The sequence below is a fragment of the Kryptolebias marmoratus genome, linkage group LG16 (genome assembly GCF_001649575.2).
Source record: "Kryptolebias marmoratus isolate JLee-2015 linkage group LG16, ASM164957v2, whole genome shotgun sequence".
Taxonomy (NCBI): Eukaryota; Metazoa; Chordata; class Actinopteri; order Cyprinodontiformes; family Rivulidae; genus Kryptolebias; species Kryptolebias marmoratus.
The window spans coordinates 2136727-2154144 of NC_051445.1; the positions used below are offsets into that span (position 1 = coordinate 2136727).

General features: G+C 41.1%; 1 protein-coding gene across 1 annotated transcript in view; it reads left to right on the top strand.

Annotated features, from left to right (window-relative positions):
* The first annotated feature begins 224 nt into the window (after positions 1 to 224).
* Positions 225 to 17418, top strand: part of LOC108246010 (inactive phospholipase C-like protein 2) — a 32094-nt gene continuing 14900 nt past the window's right edge. Inside the window, exons 1-2 of the mRNA XM_017433331.3 lie at positions 225 to 855; positions 982 to 1433. Of these exons, the coding sequence (XP_017288820.1) occupies positions 1182 to 1433 (252 nt within the window). The 5' untranslated portion in view covers positions 225 to 855; positions 982 to 1181. The remainder of the gene's footprint in view (positions 856 to 981; positions 1434 to 17418) is intronic.

Consider the following 17418-nt stretch of genomic DNA (forward strand, 5'->3'; position numbering starts at 1 on the left):
AAAACTGAGTTTTTCCTTTCCACCGTCGCCAACATTCATCCATGATGAGCTGGTTGGACACTGATTTACTCTAACTAACTCGTGTTTTGTTTTATCTGTTCGTGTTATTCAAATAGCGCTTTTACTTTTAAACCTTTAACGCCTAATTTGACACATTTCGGGCGTGTTCGGGTGTGATTCGGGAGGAATCGGAGCCGTTGCTCCTGAATGACAACAAGCTTGTTTCGCCTCGCGCGCGTTCACGAGACGTACACAACTCGGTTCCCTGGAAACGACTTCACGTTACCGACGAGAAACGGCGAACAGCGGCTTGTTTTTGCTCTAAACCCCCCACCGAACTGCTGGCCGGCGCGTCCCGTCGCTAAAGACGGGTGTCTTTTGTTGTTTTGTTTTTTTAACCGACTCGGTTAGCTTAAAGTTGCGAAAACAAACTTTGCGCGCGCCGAGCTAGCGCGAGCGGCTGAGTTTTAGCTAGCAGGCTAACCAGCTAGCCGAGCGGCGGTCCGCTTCTCTCCCCCTCCTCCTCCTCCTCTTCTCTGCTGGCAACTTAAAAAGAAAACCAATCTGTGGCCATGGAGGGACCAGGCAGCTAATTATGAGTTCTGCTCGCTCTCATTTTAGCTGTTAAGTTAACGCGCTTTACTCCGAGCAGGTTAATTTAGAGTCGGAATGGCGATACTAAGGGGTAATTGTGTAGTCTGATTGGTGTAAACGGCATCAGGTCATTTATTTGTGAGGAGAGAAGACATTAAAATGATAAAAAATAAATAAATAAGTACAAATAAAGCCGGTGCATGTGCAAATGGGAAAAGCTGGGCGCTGCATGTGTTCCGTCGTGTTGCGTTCACGGTCCCTGTAAGTGAACATCCGCTTTCATTTGGACACAGACGCGAGTCCCGTCAGGGGCTGAGGCTCGTGCTTCCTCCTCGCGCGGGTGGTGTCGGGTTCTGGTGCTGATCGCTGTGGTTGTCTCTTCCGCAGAGAGCTCGGTGCACGGAGAGGAGCCCCTCGATCCGTAGGAACCGGGCGGACATGAGCACCGGGAGATGATACGGCACATGTCCGGACGGAGCCATAAGGCGGAAGGGATATATACCTAAAGCTGTGCAACCCCCCCGTGTGTGTGTGTGTGAGAGAGAGAGAGAGAGAGGGAGAAAGAGTGTGTGTGTGTGTGCGCCTGTATGGCGGAGTTCGGGGAGGACGAAAAGCTGCCTCCGTTGAATCATTTCGGGGGTTCGGCCGAGCCCAGCGACGAGGCTGCGGGCAAGACGCATTGCGAAGCGTCGGTTCTGAATGGAGACTGCTCGGTACCAGAGAACACCATGGTCGGTTCGGGATCCCTCGTCACACCTGGCGGCCAAGCCGGAGCGGAAAACGCCTCGGTCGGACCGGACTCCAAAGCCGACATCCCCCGCAGGAGCAGCATCATTAAGGTGAGCACCGGAAACCCAGGGGGGCTGGGGGTGGGGCAAAATTACCTTTTATTCACATTTTACCTGCTTTACTGAAACACAGGCTAGTATGTGGGTCACCAGGAGCGCACCTTGAGCCGTACCTGAAGGTTGTTTTTGCTGTAAATGTACCTAAAAACGTTAATATTTAATACAGCTTCAATGCTCATTGGCAGGATGTGATGTAGAAAGATGGCTGTGCACCAAAGCACAATGGGCTTTGTGCTGTTCTGGAAGCTCAAACACACAGGATGTGTGTTAAACTGGAGGAGAAAGAGGTGAACCTTTGACCTGCTGCGGCGTTGGGATCAGGTGTGGCTGCAGGCCAGTGTAGGTGAAGTTGTGACACAAACCAGAGGGTCAGAGAAAATCTGTTTGCTTTTATCTTTTTGACTCGTGGACTCTGTTAATGTTTGTTTCAGGCCTGGTGGGTCAGTGGGGTTTGGAGAGGAGGACTAAAGGTCGCGTCTCACCGGGCTTCGGCTGTTGGACAGGAGTCTGCGACTCAAAAAATAAGAGAAAAACAAAGTTTTTTGTTGCCGTTTCACTGAATTCTGAGTGCTCGCAACCTGCGAGAGGCAGATTTTTGAGAGTCGTGACTTTTCGTCATGTGCACAGAACTGTATTGTAGGTTCTGCACATTATTTTGTTGTCTCCTCTGCTCGTATTATCCCTGCCTCTGCCGCTTTGTGCCAACCTGGGCAGCCGGCCCACACTTACTTACGATTTAGTCCACTTTAGAATCGAAGATGTGCAGATTTGGACCAGTCTCTGAAAGTTATCGATCACCGATGTGGTTTTTAGACTCGGACGTTTGCAGGTGTTGTCCGTCCGAGAGCCCCCAGTGTCTTATTTCGAGATGAAATTTGTTGCTCAGACGTGTTCAAAGCTCCAGCGATGAGATCGCGAGCCAACTGAGAACCCTCCCCGAAGTTTTGAGACATTTTTAGAGAGTCCGTCGTGAATCCTGGCCGTCGATAAACAGTCGCAGCCAGGCAAGAAACCGCCTTTAAGAGGAAGGAAACAGCCGTGACAACACAGAGCCTCTGTTTAAAACAAAGAGTTCTCTGAAGAACACGGTCACGTTGAGGGGAACGACCTGAAAACCAACGTGTCACTTCAATTCAGAGCTGACTCTGAACCGCGCTGAGTCGTCTTACGTCTTACGTGGTTTCTTGTTTTGAGTCCTGTGTGTATTTCGGCTGAAAGGCCGCGTCGGAGCTGGCAGTGGGCGTGGTTTTTGCGGCGTGTTCTGGTTCTAGATGCTGACTGCGTGAGAACTTCTCCGTGTAGGTTTGGTGATTAAAAGATTGGCAGACGTGACAGAAGGTGTTCACGTTCTAGATGTGTTTTCATGTTCATTTTTTAGTTTTTTTTTTTTTTTTTTTTTTTTTTTTAGTTTCTATGCTTTTTTAAAAATTAAATGGATTCTAAACTGAAGGAATGCATATCGCCCGCCGCCTTTCATGCTAGAGTTTAAGGCTGACATAGTCTTATGATGCGGAATATTGGAGTTGGAGCCATTTTTGGTCCTTGAGAATGTGTCACGCTCAGGGTGTGTGTTGTGAATGACTCTCAGCTACTACCACGTCACATTTCAGCTCGATATCTGCAAAACTGACTGACTTATAGCAATGTGTCTGTTGTTATGTTCAGTTGGCTGTGGTGGCCATCTTGAATCGGGTTGCCCAGTGATTATTTCTCGATTGTTTCGTTAAAATTTGTCCAGGAAGATATTTTGCTAACAGACAGAGATTACTGCAAATAGGTCATGCCTAAACGTTAAATTAAAATTTTGTGCAATCTGCTCAGAATGCGTGTTAGGGATCAGTCTCAGCTACTACCACACCAAAAGTTTAGCTCAACATCTGTCAATTTGGCAGAGTTAGAGCTATCTTTGTGTTGATTTGAAGGTCAGTTGGCTGTGGCAGCCATTTTGAATCTAGCTGACTCCAAAAGTTAATCAGCTGCAGATGTTGACCAAATGATTATGTCCTGAAAGTCATAATAAAATTTGTTCTGTGGTTTATGAGATATTTTGCTAACAGACACACAGATAATAACAAATTCTTTCTTTTTAATGTCCAGGTTTCCTCATAAATACATAAATTATTTTCTGTTTCAGATCATATTTTCCTATTTTGAGTCTCACCCAGGGTTTGACGTTATTTGTGGGGTTATTTTTTGTCTAGTGGCTTCTCTTATGTCCGGGAAGGTGCGGTTTCTCCTGAACATCTCAGCCGCAGCAGAGCTCATTCAGAAACCTGGACAGTGTTTACCCGTCGCAGCATTCTGGTTTCTGTCAAACCACTCCAGTTTGGACCTTCTGGTTTCTCAAAACAAAAGGATATAACCGTATCCAGGTGTCTGAAAGGGGAGCGGATGTTTACACCGTCAACGCGTATCAGAAACATTCGAGAAAACGTTTGGTCGCTGCTGGAATAGTTAAAGGCCGTCACTTGAAGGATTTGGTTTGTCAAGACACTGAATCTGGAATCTTTCTCTTGTTTGTCAAACATATGTTTACCCCAGTCAGTGAAATAAAAGTTTCAGCCTAAAACAGTGATTACACGTCGATGAAAATAGACTGCGTTTTTATTCAGGACGAGTCGACAGCAGGCGTTGTGTTTAGGTGCCCGTTTATGATGCAGTCTGCACAATCGCACGCCGTAATTATACGATTAAAGCAGCGAGGAACTCTGTGAACTGTCGTGTCCCGGAAAAGAATGACTGAGCACAGAAAGTCTCTGACCCAAACACCGTAAAGTCTTCACTTTACTGACGTGCACACGTATGTTTTTTAATAAGGACGTGTTGAACTGATTGGTGCTTTAAAGCAGCTTGATGTTGCAGCTCATCTGTATCGGTGTCGGGGGTGCTGCTAAAGGACAGCAGAGACGGCACTTCCTTATGTTGCGTTAGTTTACAGAATGTCGAAAGCCCCGGACGGGTTTTCTGTTGCCGCTGTCAGCAGCTCTGTAATGTAAACCCTGCTGGTGCTGCTGTCGTTGTCAGACTATCAGTCGAAGGACCGGACACAAAATTTCTTCACACTGAAGAGTTCCCCGAGTGGATTATTAGGAGCACTGTGTACTACGCATGGAAAAATCCCATTTTGCTTCTTTTAATTTACCATTTAATTGATTTAGAAAGGCCTTATGGTGTAAAACCAGCATGCAAATTTTATGTTCTCCTTGTTTGCAGCGATAAAGAAATGACTTCAGTAATGTTTGTTTTCAGTAGTTAAATTATTCATCACATGCCTTCCATTCCTCTTTGTTGGCTGATAAGATCTGTTCCTCTTTTACCTTTTAAAATAAATAGTTTTAAGGACAAACTTCCTTCCCATCAGCAGGCTGACAGATTTAGGATGGGTGCAAAACAAAAAAAGAAAAGAGCTTTTTGGTCTTGATTTGGAGCATTTGGAGAGTTTGAAATCTATCAGGATTATAATAATTATATTACTAAAACAGAAGGCTTTCTCAAGTTTCTCTGTTGCCCCAAATTGTCTTTCGTCTTTTAATTTACGCCTAATTAGTCTGATTTCAGTTTTTCTGTCTCGTTCTGAAGCTTGCTGCTGCAGCTGATGGTGTTTCCTCAGACGACTGAGTTTTTGCAGACAATACCAGTCAGTTCTGATTTAAAACATGGAGCTCTGCAAATTTACAAGCTAAAGAGAGATGACCAAGATAACAGAGGCTCAACAAGGCCTAAATAAATTCTGGGAATTCTCAACCAAAACAACCACAATCCTCCTCTCAAAGGATCAGGGTAATCTCAAAATACTCCCTCCCTATTAGAGCCCCCCTTCTTGTTTGAAACCCGTTTAGTCCCTGGTTCCTAATGAGTAAAAAGACCCCGGTTCCCAGTAAAGAAGAACCCCATATAGCTCCATTCAGGAAATGCTGTTGAAGTAAATAATAAAGGTATAATAATAGAGGTATAAATAGTGTTTTGTTTGGAGTAAGGCCTTGGCTGAGGTGATATTGTAATATTGCCGTGATGCAGCTTGAATTGATAAACCTTTACAAACGAGAAGGAGAGTGGCAGCAACTAAGATCACCATGTTTAACTGATAGAAGCCCTCAGGTTTAACCAAATACATGCATGTAATAAGAAAACTGTAAGACTTGTGCTGTATCTGCCTGAGAGTGTAGAAACCCCTCTTGTGGAGCAGGTATGGATGGATCAATACTCATTAGGAAGCTTTTATTGGGTCTAAAGTAAAGTGTCAATCACCAGACTCAGCTCCGCTCCACTCACACACACACACACAATCAGAACTAAGATTGTTGTTTCCATGAATATTCAACCCGCGCTCATTGTTTACCTACTTATCTATGGTTTGCTGTTGGTTATAGTCGATGTGTGGAAAGTTTTGTTTAAGTGAAGAACAATCAGGAGGACAAACGCTCCGAGTTTTAAACTAAGATCACCTTCTGTTGAGAAGGGATGGAGTTAGCGTTCTGGTCGATCCTCGTAAATGACATTGTGCACAATCTCATGTAATTTTTGCCTGGCTTGTTGGCACCTTAACTAAGCGTTGGAGAAGACTCTAAACTACTAAATTTACCTCCAGTATCTGTAAAGTTGACTGAGATGAATCCATTATTGTGTTGGCATAAGTCAGTTGTCTGTGGCAGCCATCTTCATTAAGGTTGACTCCAAAAGTCAGTCAGTTGTAGACGTCGATCCAGTGATTAGTTTCTGAGTTTCAGTAAAATCCGTCGAGTGGTTCATGAGATATTTTGCTCACAGACCACTGAACGCACACAAACATTATCATCCTCCTCGGCCTTTTGTCGGCAGGTGATAAAAAGAAAAAGAGAACCTAATTTCAGCTGAAAATTCTTTCTTTTCCTTATCCGCTCTCTTTGCCAGTCGGACATAAATGCAACATAGGGTCATGTTTTCTACCGACAGCGTTGGTAATAAACACCTCTTATACAAGTCGAGTCTTTCAGCGTTCACTCTGTTAGTCTGTCAGGATTTCATCCCCTTTGAGGACAGATGATTCAGAAACATCTTGTGTTAAGAACTGATCAAAAATACAGGTGTCGCTATAACAACACGAGGACCAGCTTTAGTTCCCAGACCATGGTGGTGTGATGTATTTCACTTTTAGAAGAGAAATATGACGTCAGTTCAAACAAGTTCAGTTTGTTAGAAGAAATGTCAGATCATTTTATAAAAAAATGCTTTAGGATCAGTCTTTAAAAATAAAAAAACTTGTTTAATATTGTCGCTGTAAGGTCTAATGACTTTGTCTAATCTAGCAAACCGGTCCACGAGAATCCAGCGCCGAAGGAATCCATGCGATGGGGAAATTATGAAAATGCTCAGTGACCTAAATTTTATAGCTGCTATGTCAAGCTGCTCAACACAAGACATCATGACAAGGCATAAAAAAATAAGTGAAAGTCACTCTGAAACGATTCTCCGGCGTTTGATTAGCAATGCAGCGCGCAGATGGGTTGAATGTTCACTGAGTCACAGAAGAGATGAGAATCAGAATAACGTGAAGCCAAACTGAGCGTCACTTTAAAGCACAGAGACAACTTGTGCTGTTACCAACGTCTGTGTTGGTGTTGAGACACAGCTCTTAATCATGACTGACAACAAAATCAATAAATGTCATCCATGACAAACGCAGCTGTTGCACCAAAAACCAAATCAAACAGCAAGTTTATTTTCCTAATCAGCTGGAGATTATTTGGAAAGATTTTAAACTACACAACTCCGCCAAGCGAACATTAAAAACATGGCTTTGGACAGAGAAAATAAAACTCGAATGTTGTAATCCCTCTTCTCGTGAGAAACAAAAATCTTTTCTCTCGTTCTGAGATGCAGAAAGTCGTGAAAGCCAGTTGTTTTTCTTCCTGACAGCCACGTCTGGATGAATATTACAGAGAGATGGGCTGTGAGAGGTTGGACCAGCGCTAACAAGACGTTCTTCTCATCATCGGAGCGCTCGCTTCTTGTTAAAACTGCTTCTCTGAAGAGACGAGAGGATGTGGTTGGAACAACAACAACCACACTCTCATTGTAGTAGTTGGCAAGTACCTGACTATTGTAAAGGTTTCTGTACATGACGTAAATATGTACGTATTTATGTAGTGAAAAGACCCAACCTTATGGAAGGTTTAATACCACTGTGAGCTCAAACCGTGTATGTTTGTGTAGTAATGTGACATATTGTACATCTCCAGTCTACACCTTGCATTTCTTTTTTTTAGTATTTACACCAAATTTATTCTTTAAAACCCATTTGTGTTTTTGCATAATGAACGGCTGTGAACTTGTCCTCCTCCTCTCTAACAGCCGCTTCATTTGTGACGTAATTTAGAAGAGATATTTTTAGGGCGTTTTGATCAAGTTGCGTTGGTAATAAATCAAGCAAGTTTTGCAGTCAACATGGCGGAGTTGCCATTAATTAATGCACTCCTCCTCTTAAACAGAAGGCGTCACTGAGAGAAGTAACATCACTGTTCTGCAAAAAATGGGAAGAAAAGAAGTTTCCAAGAAGCATAATCCTTGTAAACAGGGGTTCTCCGTATGGGAATAGTTTTTGGTTTTTAATGTTTCAGCTATGTGTCCACATGGAAATGGCCTTTTAGGAGTCCTGAAATGGTTTATCTCTAATCTCAAAATGTTGCTCAACCTTTGAGAACAATGACGTCATAGCGCCACCTCTACTCCAACCTTCGACCTGAGGGGCGTCTTCTTCTCGTTGTGTTCACAGCGCCACGTCCAGGCCTGGCGTAGTTACAGCATTTTGGGTTATTTTCTGTGTTTCCATGTGGATGAAGACGTCTCTAGAAATGGTGACGTGTTTGCAGGGATATTTTTAGAATTGACAAATTAAATGATCGTTTTGAAAAAAGGAGATGCATCCATGTGGAAAAGACCAGAGTTTGAACTTATTATTCTACTAATATTTTAAGGAAGACATTTAAAGTAATATTTTAATGCAGATATCCTGATGCTACAGGAAGGAAGGACTATTCAATACCTGTTACCCAGTCCAGCTTGTCCATTACAACTCTATGCTTGTTATTGATCAACACAGTTGAATATAGAGCTTTAAAGTAGCATATCAATGTGAAATGAGCTGATGCATCATCTGAAGCACTTTTAGTGATTAGATTGTGGAGACAAAGGGCATCCCGGTGTCTTCTAAACAAACTGTACCAGTGGTCCCCAGCCTGGTTCTTTAAGGCACGATGTCCTGCATGTTTTAAATCTGTTCTTGCTCCAATTCACTTGATTTTTTAAAGGGAAAAATTACCTGAACAGTCCGGTTCTGCAGAAGCCTGTTATATAAGCGCTGATTTCAACCAGGTGTGTCGAAGCAAAGAAACACCTAAAACACCCCGGAGGTCCAAAACTGGCAAACTCTGAGCTATATTAAGTAAAATAAAAAACTAAAATAAAGTAACTGATTCATTTGAGGCGTTTATGCTGCAGCATTGTAAGTAAATTTATGCCTAATCATTTATTTTTTGCATGTTTGTTTGGTAGCTCACACAGAAAATAGTCAATTCTGCCTGATGAAAAACAAAAACAGTAAGGTTTGAAGTTTTTTTAAACTCCGATTTTCAAACTAAGGTATTAAATACACAGCTTAATATTCAGGGCCTTTTAGTGACCGCATGTACTTGTTGGTAAAAGTGTAGTAATGAAATTATAACCATGTTGTAAGTGGGTGGTCAGTGGCGTAAGCAGTAATAACCCTGTGGTTACAGCTTTCTTCCCACCTAATGTCTCACTTCGGATCCTGTCATATAAATAAGATCTCTCAGTTGCTTTGTTTGCTTTTTTTTGTTTTCACAGCTCTGGTCGGAGATGAAAAACTGTGAGATCACCCTGTTAAAAGGGAAAACGATGTGCTAATTATGGTGGACCAGCAGCGCTGAAAGTCCAGACAAGTCCTCCACAGGCGTAACCACGCTGTATCACATTATTACGTCGGGTTAGGGCATGTCGAAAACATTCAAATGCTTCTGTCCACACCTCAGCACTGCTGGCTCATCATCTCATCAATGTGATGTCCTAAATTTAGAAATCTGACACTATGTTCATTTTCTATTCTATTCTGTTGATAGTTTTTCAAATTCTGTCATGTACTGAACTCTTCAGTGGTTCTGGTGAAGCAGATTTTTGTGATAAATCGAAGAAGAGTCTGATTTTTATAGGTTTATAGCAGCAACAGCTAATTTTAGGCACAATCCTCCAATATGGTAATCAGTCAGTCAAATATAAATATTTTTCATATCATATAAAACATTTTCACAGCATATTAAAAGCGAGTGATTTGTATTTAAACTGCACCATGAGTGGTTGGTGGAAGAATTTAAAGTTGTGTTTGTCGTTGACTTCTGGTACTAATGAACTCTGCATCCTCCAACGTTTTTCCACCGTTTTCCTGTTTCTTCTCCGTTCTTGCTCCAGTTCTGTCAGCGTTCACGGTTTCTCATCATACCTGAAATTCTGCGTACGTCAGCTTCAGAGTTAAACTGATGGATTTGTGATATGTGAATCAAAGTTCAAGCCTTTGCACAGTGCTGGCTGCCTGTTAAATCTTTACGTATGACTGAAGGTTTTGCCACATTTTCATTCTGCTTTATTTATTTTATGTTTTACATTTGTCACAGATGTGACAGTCAGAGTTTGTTACAGCTCCGGTTTCTGGGTTTATGGTCAAGCCTCAGCTGTTAGTTTCTGTTTTTCTGTCCACGTGATCGGCTATAAAGCTGCGTTGAGTATCTGTTTGCGAGCAGCTTCTTCCCTTTTTGGTTTGGGACAATGGAAGTCTCCTAAGTGTCCAACAAAGACGCTGGTGTCCCTGCAGCTCCCAGCTCCTGGCAGATCCGTGCCTCAGTTGTCCATCTGGTGAAACACACAGACGTGCTTCACAGTTGCTGTTTAAAAGCTCTTCCTTTGTGCTTTTAAATTTCTTCTGCACAGCAGACATGCTGGCGGTCTCCTGCCAACGCTCTTCAGGTGAGCTGCTATGGTGCAGCTGATGTAAACGGCAGAAACCGAGAGTTGAGGTGTACTCTGTGGTAAATCTAAAAATAGCTCCATCTGAACTGAGATCTAATGCTTAAGGACAAACCTAGTAATTGTTAATGCTATCCTGCATAGTGTAACAGTATTATCTGCTTTAACTGCCTATTAATTTTTGAGGAAACATCCTTTGATTGATGCTGTTTTAACAGCACCTCGGCTGATTGGATGAATCGGCCGAGGTGCTGTTATAACCATGTCAGTGTTGGCTGTTTGATTGGAATAGCCTGCAGTTAGCAGCTAATGAAACGTGTTAATTATACTCGTGACTTGAGCAAAGTCTGTCAGTGTCTGAAATGGTTCTATAATGTACATCTTTCCAGACACCGAGCCGCACCAACACTCTGCGCTCTCCTTTATTAGCCTGACCATTGTGCTTCATGGTTCCTCCGAGAACTAATGGCTGCAGTTTTGCAGCACAACCCAAGCGCGCCTACCAGAGGGGCAGGGTGGTGTACGGGTGCTGTGAAGCCCAAACGCTTCCTTTCAGGTCTTCATTCAAACCTGTGACATGTCCACTCCAGGCTGAAGACATGTTTGTCTACCCTTGGTTCAGGCGTGTGCAGGAACAGCGCTTACTGTTTAACACCCGACCCGACCCGCTTCCCTCAGGAGGAAGGTTGTGCAGCCGTAAAGCCCAGACGAAAAGGCTGAGGCTCATCAACTCAGTTTGGACTTTGTTTTCATTAATGAAGCTTTTTAGGTTCCTTAAACTTGTTTTTTATTTTGTTTTGGACAGGTCTGAGGTAGAAATCAACAATATGAGTTTATTAGACATCAGGGCAACACATTTTATTGGTCAGTATGTATGTTTCATCTAATAAAATATAACAATAACTGTTTAACCTAAATAAACATATATTTGACAACTCTTATTAGAACTGGTACAGTTAAAAATAATGTAAAAAGGCCACAGTTAGCTGGTTGTAAAAGCTGCTGCATCTTCATTTTCCTACTTTGTAAATGATTAAATAAGTACAGACATTTATTTATTTTTTAAGGGTCCAAAATCAGACAATTAATCAGTCCACCTTTAATCTGAGACACTCCCGTATCTCAGGCATGATCTGTGACAAATCTGATTCTATTTTCTTGCTAATAAAATGATAAATAATTTCTCACAGTGCAATTAATCTGTTGGTTTAACGTGTATGAATCTAATTTTTATAATTTGATTACAGAACACTTGATCTTTTCTTTTAAATTGTCAAATAAAAAAACTGCAGAGGATTAAAAGTCAAGATGACGAAAAAAAATGAGGAAAAAATCATAGCAAAACAAACAACCAAAAATAAACCTGATTCTGATGTTTGGGAGTAAAAACACTCGTATATTTGTCTATTTTAGATATTAGTGCGCAGATAAGGAGAAGTGAAGATAAATAAACGTTGCAGGAGTGGTTTACCATTTCCTGTTGTCGACTAGTGAACTGCAGTGTTTTACTACAGCAGAGAGAGCGGCCGACTGTTTACAGGAGATCAGGAGTTATAAATATTTTTTGTCCTAATTGGCACCAACTTCAGTTGGTGATGCTCGGGCAGCCTTCAAACCTGAATAATACGAATCAAAGAGGACGTAGATGTAAATATGAGTAACATCGAGTAAGAAATTAGAAAGTATACTTTGTGTATCCTTCAGTAGTACATTCAAACTTAAAGAACAGGGCTGTCTCTGTAACTGCAAGATGTTTTCTTTATAGTTTGAATGTACTACTGAAGGATACACAAAGTATACTTTCTAATTTCTTACTCGATGTTACTCATATTTACATCTACGTCCTCTTTGATTCGTATTATTCAGGTTTGAAGGCTGCCCGAGCATCACCAACTGAAGTTGGTGCCAATTAGGACAAAAAATATTTATAACTCCTGATCTCCTGTAAACAGTCGGCCGCTCTCTCTGCTGTAGTAAAACACCGCAGTCCGCTCTGAGGAGACAGTAAAGAGACATAAATTACACGGAGTTTATGTGCGATGGTATGTGCTTTATAAATAAAACCCATAAATACAGAATTTCAACAAGGTCGCTGCAGTTCAGATGTTGTCTTTCATCCCTTCATCCTGGTAAAGTTATTTTAATTGTCTCATTTTAATGTTTGAGAACATGAAAGACTTCTTTTTTCTAAATTTTTTTTTAATGACCTCGACTAGAAAGAAATTTAAAAACGGTAAAAACGGATTCTGAGCCCTCGAAGGACTGATTTCTCTCTGGTTACAGGTTTCTGTTTTTTACAGTAACGCCGAGAATTGGCTCGATGGTGCAGGAAGTAAATTTCACTACTTGTGCTAATTTTGTCTCATGGTTTTTGTTATTTTGTGCGCTGGGTTACCTCGGACCGTACGGTGCCTGCAGTCTGCTGTCAGTTTGATGCCAAACTGAGCAAATAATTTAATATTTATCACCTGAAAAACACTAAATGTGCAAATCCATGGGGTTAATAATTCAAATTTCTGCTGGTATACAAGACAAATGGTAAATAACATAAAAATAAAGAAGCTGGTTTTCAAACTGAAGCTAATTTTAAATGGTAGTTTTTTATTTTCTTTTGTTGATTTATAGCTTGAAGTTAACTTTAAATGTTTTCTCTTCCTGGGAGTGTTAGAAGTAAGATAGTGCTGTCATTTGTGTTGTGAAATTTGCCTAGCTTTTAAAGTTTATGGTGTTTTTTTCACGTGATTTAACTCTGATCGTGTGGCAGAGCAGCAGCTGGGCCTGCACCAGGTCTGAGTCCTCTGGGGTTTGACGGTAGAGCAGCTGGAGGAAAGTTTAAAAAGAAAATAGAAATCCCCCCCAAGGTTAATTTGAATTAAACAACACTGGAAGATGTTTTGTGGAGAATATTACATTTCTAATACAGTGAGAGTTGTGTCAATAATTGATGATGTCCCATTTTTCTCCTCTTCGTTAAAATTAGAATATTTACTTTGATCCTGTTTCTGTTGCAGCTGGAATAACCAATCATTGGAGCAAAACTTTACGTCTTAACGGTTAATAAAAGAAGAAAAGGCTGTTCTGACAACCTGAGCTGTTGTCCTGTAATAAAAAGATGTAATGAAACACATAAATGTTCATTTGTGGTAGGAGGCTGACCTGTCGTTAAATGTTGCTGTGGACTGTTGGGACGTTTTTATCTGGTTGTTGGAAGCAGCAGCAGATTCGTATTTATATGGAGTCTGTGTTTGATTTTTGTTTTTGACGAATTTTTCAACGTTGTGTTGTTTTTATTTTCAAATTCTCCATCTCAGAAGCTACAAAGTGATCCGTAGTTTGGTGAAATTTGGCGATTTCTCACCTGGCACCTTTAATATAAAGGCAGATTAGGAAGATTATTTGTTGGTTTAGTTAACGGGATTAGTAGTCGGCGTCTTCATGGACCCATTTTTATGCAAATCCTAATTATGGCAAAAGTTTATATTTTCACTTTTTTCACTAGTTTTGCCAGCATGGGTCACATTTTTACATAAAATTTGATTATAATCATAACTTCCCTAACTCCTATACATTTAGGGGAACTAAAATGAAGATTGTTTTAATTTAAAACAACTTTTTCATAACATCCTACCTGAACATCAACGTTTTTAATGCGTCTCAACTTTCTTTGGATAGAAAGAAAAGTTCAAAATGAGAATTAAAGGCCTAGTAATCTTTGAGGAAATGCATATCACCCGCCGCCTTTCTTAAGTCATCTCACTTTGAGAAACGACGACGCTGTAGACATTTTTGGTCAAACCTAGAAAATAACGTTGTGACGTCATGTGATGTCATGAAAGAATGTGTTAATGACTCTCAGCTACTACCACATCAAATTTAAGCTCAGTCTCTGTAAAACCGAGTCCTTTTTGTGTTAATGTTGATTAGATGTGGTGGCGACTTTGAATTGGGCTGGCTTTAAAAAAGTTATTCAGTTGTAGATGTTCGTTCAATAAGTACTTCCTACAATTCTTTTTATTAAAATGTATGTAAGACAACAGACAGACACGGATAAAAACATTATTGTCTGCCATTGCCTTTCGGCTTCGGGCGATTATTGTGGTTTACAATTTCAGAAAACTCGTCGAGAGCTTTTAGAAAGAGAAACCTTAATAACAGAAATTAAACACACAGTGGGTTGGATTCATGTTTTTAAACAGTTTTCTTTTCCTGAGAATCCTTTTAGCTTAAATACGAATTAAGTTCCTGAGTCGTTTTGTTATTCGCTGTCGAGTTGCTTTAATATTCTTGTTAAATCTGTGGGATACGAGCTTTTTGATGCTTTTGCTCAGTGAGACGATAACAAAGTGTTGCTTCCCACGTTATTTACTTAAGAGAAGATGATTCAGGCAACAACACAGATACTTCACTCTCATTTATAATAAACTATGGCAGCTTTTGATTTAAATAAGTCGTATGTCGATGTGAATCCAGGCCTGGGCTTGTAATGTAAGGTGCAGCGTAATTCCTGTCATCGCTTTGAAAAGGCAGAACAGTAAAGAGTAAAGGGGCCCATGTGCACAGAGAGTTTATAACTGCTCATCCAGGCTGAAAAAATGAGCTTTTCTCCCCTTTAGGGGATTTAAATCCCCTTTGGAATCTGTCAGCAGTTGGACGCACTCGGTCTCGTTTTTTTACTTCCTCGGTCTTCGTCTCTTTCAGCCGCTCTACAACACAAAAGTCATTTCTTCTGTTCAAAACTGAAACAAAGTTTTGCTGCAAAGGTTTATTAGTGCCGTAAAGTGTCGATGGATTAATGTGATTCTAACATTTACCACAAGAAAACGTTGTGTTCTTCGGGAGGTTGTGTGCTGGTTTGTTGATCATTACCTTTGACAGAACATGTGCTCACAAGTGCTGCTGTTCTTGGCTTATCGAATGAAATGTTCCTCTCAGGTCATAACAAACGGCGCTCACACTGAGGAATGTTGGTGCTCTACCAGTGAAACTACATCAGGTGGTTGTTCGTTTGGACTCGCAGCCAGTAAAGGTCCTGAAACCCTTAAATATCAGAATATGTCCTGGATTTTGCTGTAAAAACGGAGGTCAGACTCCTGATCGAGTCCGTTCTGTCGCTGAGACCTGTCTCTCCGTGTCCTGTTGGTTGGACTTTTAAATGGAAGGACATTTATTTTTGAACATTAAGAAACAGATGAATGGATAAGTAATATTTGTGTTTGGGAGACTGTGTACCCTAAGAAACAACTATCTGATGAAACTATAAATGGACCATCTGATTGTGCTGATAGATTGTTTCAAACACCGAATATGGACTAAAACTGTTTGCCTTCTGCAACCTGACCAAAAATAAATTGCTGCTTGAGAAAGACTTTTCCACTTGGGATGTGTTTGGCCAGAGAAGGGTGTGTGTGGTATTGTTTCTTTTTTTAGTGGAGGAAATCCTGAAAGAGGCTTTAAATAACAGCTTGGTGATGTAGGAAGAACTGGTCGTATACAGTCTGCAAGTGATGACCGTGTTCCAGTGTTCAACGAGGACAAAACGTCCCCATTTCTGTCTTCATCGTCATAATCAGCTGCAGTCGTGTGTTTGATTTAAGCCACTCTTTATGTCGTAAACCTTCCTGAACCAGCAGACAGTGTGAAGGAATAAGAAGTTGATCTGATTTGCTCCATCGTTGACTCTCAGAGAGGACGTAGATGTTTCCGACGGTCTTCAACTTTCAGCCCGACTTCAGCAGATAAGCGGGTTCGGATTAATTTGGTGACATTATGTAACTATTCTGAGTTGTGTTTATTTGCAGAAAACCTGTCTGGCAGTTTTCCATGATCATTTTTATGTTTATTATTTCTGTTGCTCACAGTTGATGCTTTGCGTTTCAGAACAGACTCCTTCAGCCTCTCGTCTGCACTTAGCCAGTTAATTTCACCGTTTTTTTTACAAAAAAAGCAGCAGACACATGATATAACGCAGCATAGCAGATCCCTGTGTGCCTCTAACAGGAACTGCTGAGCAGTGTTTATGTCCTGAGATCCCAGCAGAAACAGTAAGCAGAGTTGTCAAATTTATAATTGTGAACATTGTCAGCAGAAAAGGTTGAGCGTCCAGGAAAGGGCAAAAAATGAAAATTTTCCATGTACTTGGCGCTGCGTTGGAGTTGCAGTCTTGCAGTATGAACATCTGAGTCTGATTGCACACGAATCTGTAAAGGGATTGAGCACTTCATTAAACTGCCTCAAGACAATTAAGATTAAAGGTTTTTACTGAAGTGCAACTGAAGCTATTTTTACCCCAGCATCATGGATAATGGATTCCTTTTGTATAAACCGTTCCTAATATTAGCTGGCACCTGACAGGATAGGAGTTTGGCAAAACGTACAAAATGAGTTTCACCAATCCACAATGTAAGATGGTGTTGCTGTGCTAAAAAAAGTCAGAATGTGTTTGCTGTAGATGGCTGGCTTTGAGTGGGCGATCGTCTCCTGAGGGGTATTCCCTGTTCTGTCTCCATAATAAGCAGCGACAGCTACCTTAAGTCACCCGGCAGAGTTGCTGCTGTGATTCTGCTCAGAAAATATTCAGCAGGAACAAAAAGGGACCGTGGAGAAAGACCTCACATGCAAAGCACTACATCCCAGCAGGCGGCATGTTGGGTTTTTGTTGTTCTGGAAAAGATCTCCCTAAAAATGCCTGTTTTTGTTTTGACAGCTTATTTGTTTTGTCCTCAGTCCTACTGTGAAAGTCAAATAGTAGTTTGAGCAGAAATTGCTGCCTTTTTCTACAAAGAAATGTGAAGAGGGGAAAATATGTGCTGAGAGGACCAGAGACTAGATGAAAGATAGAGTGAGTGTCCTGTGTTTTATTGCACCCAGTTAAAAACAGTAAGTACAGAACAGCGTTTTTCTAATATAGCTGATAAAATTACAGCAGAAAAATGGAGTGACTCTGAGTAAACTTTATATTGGTGCT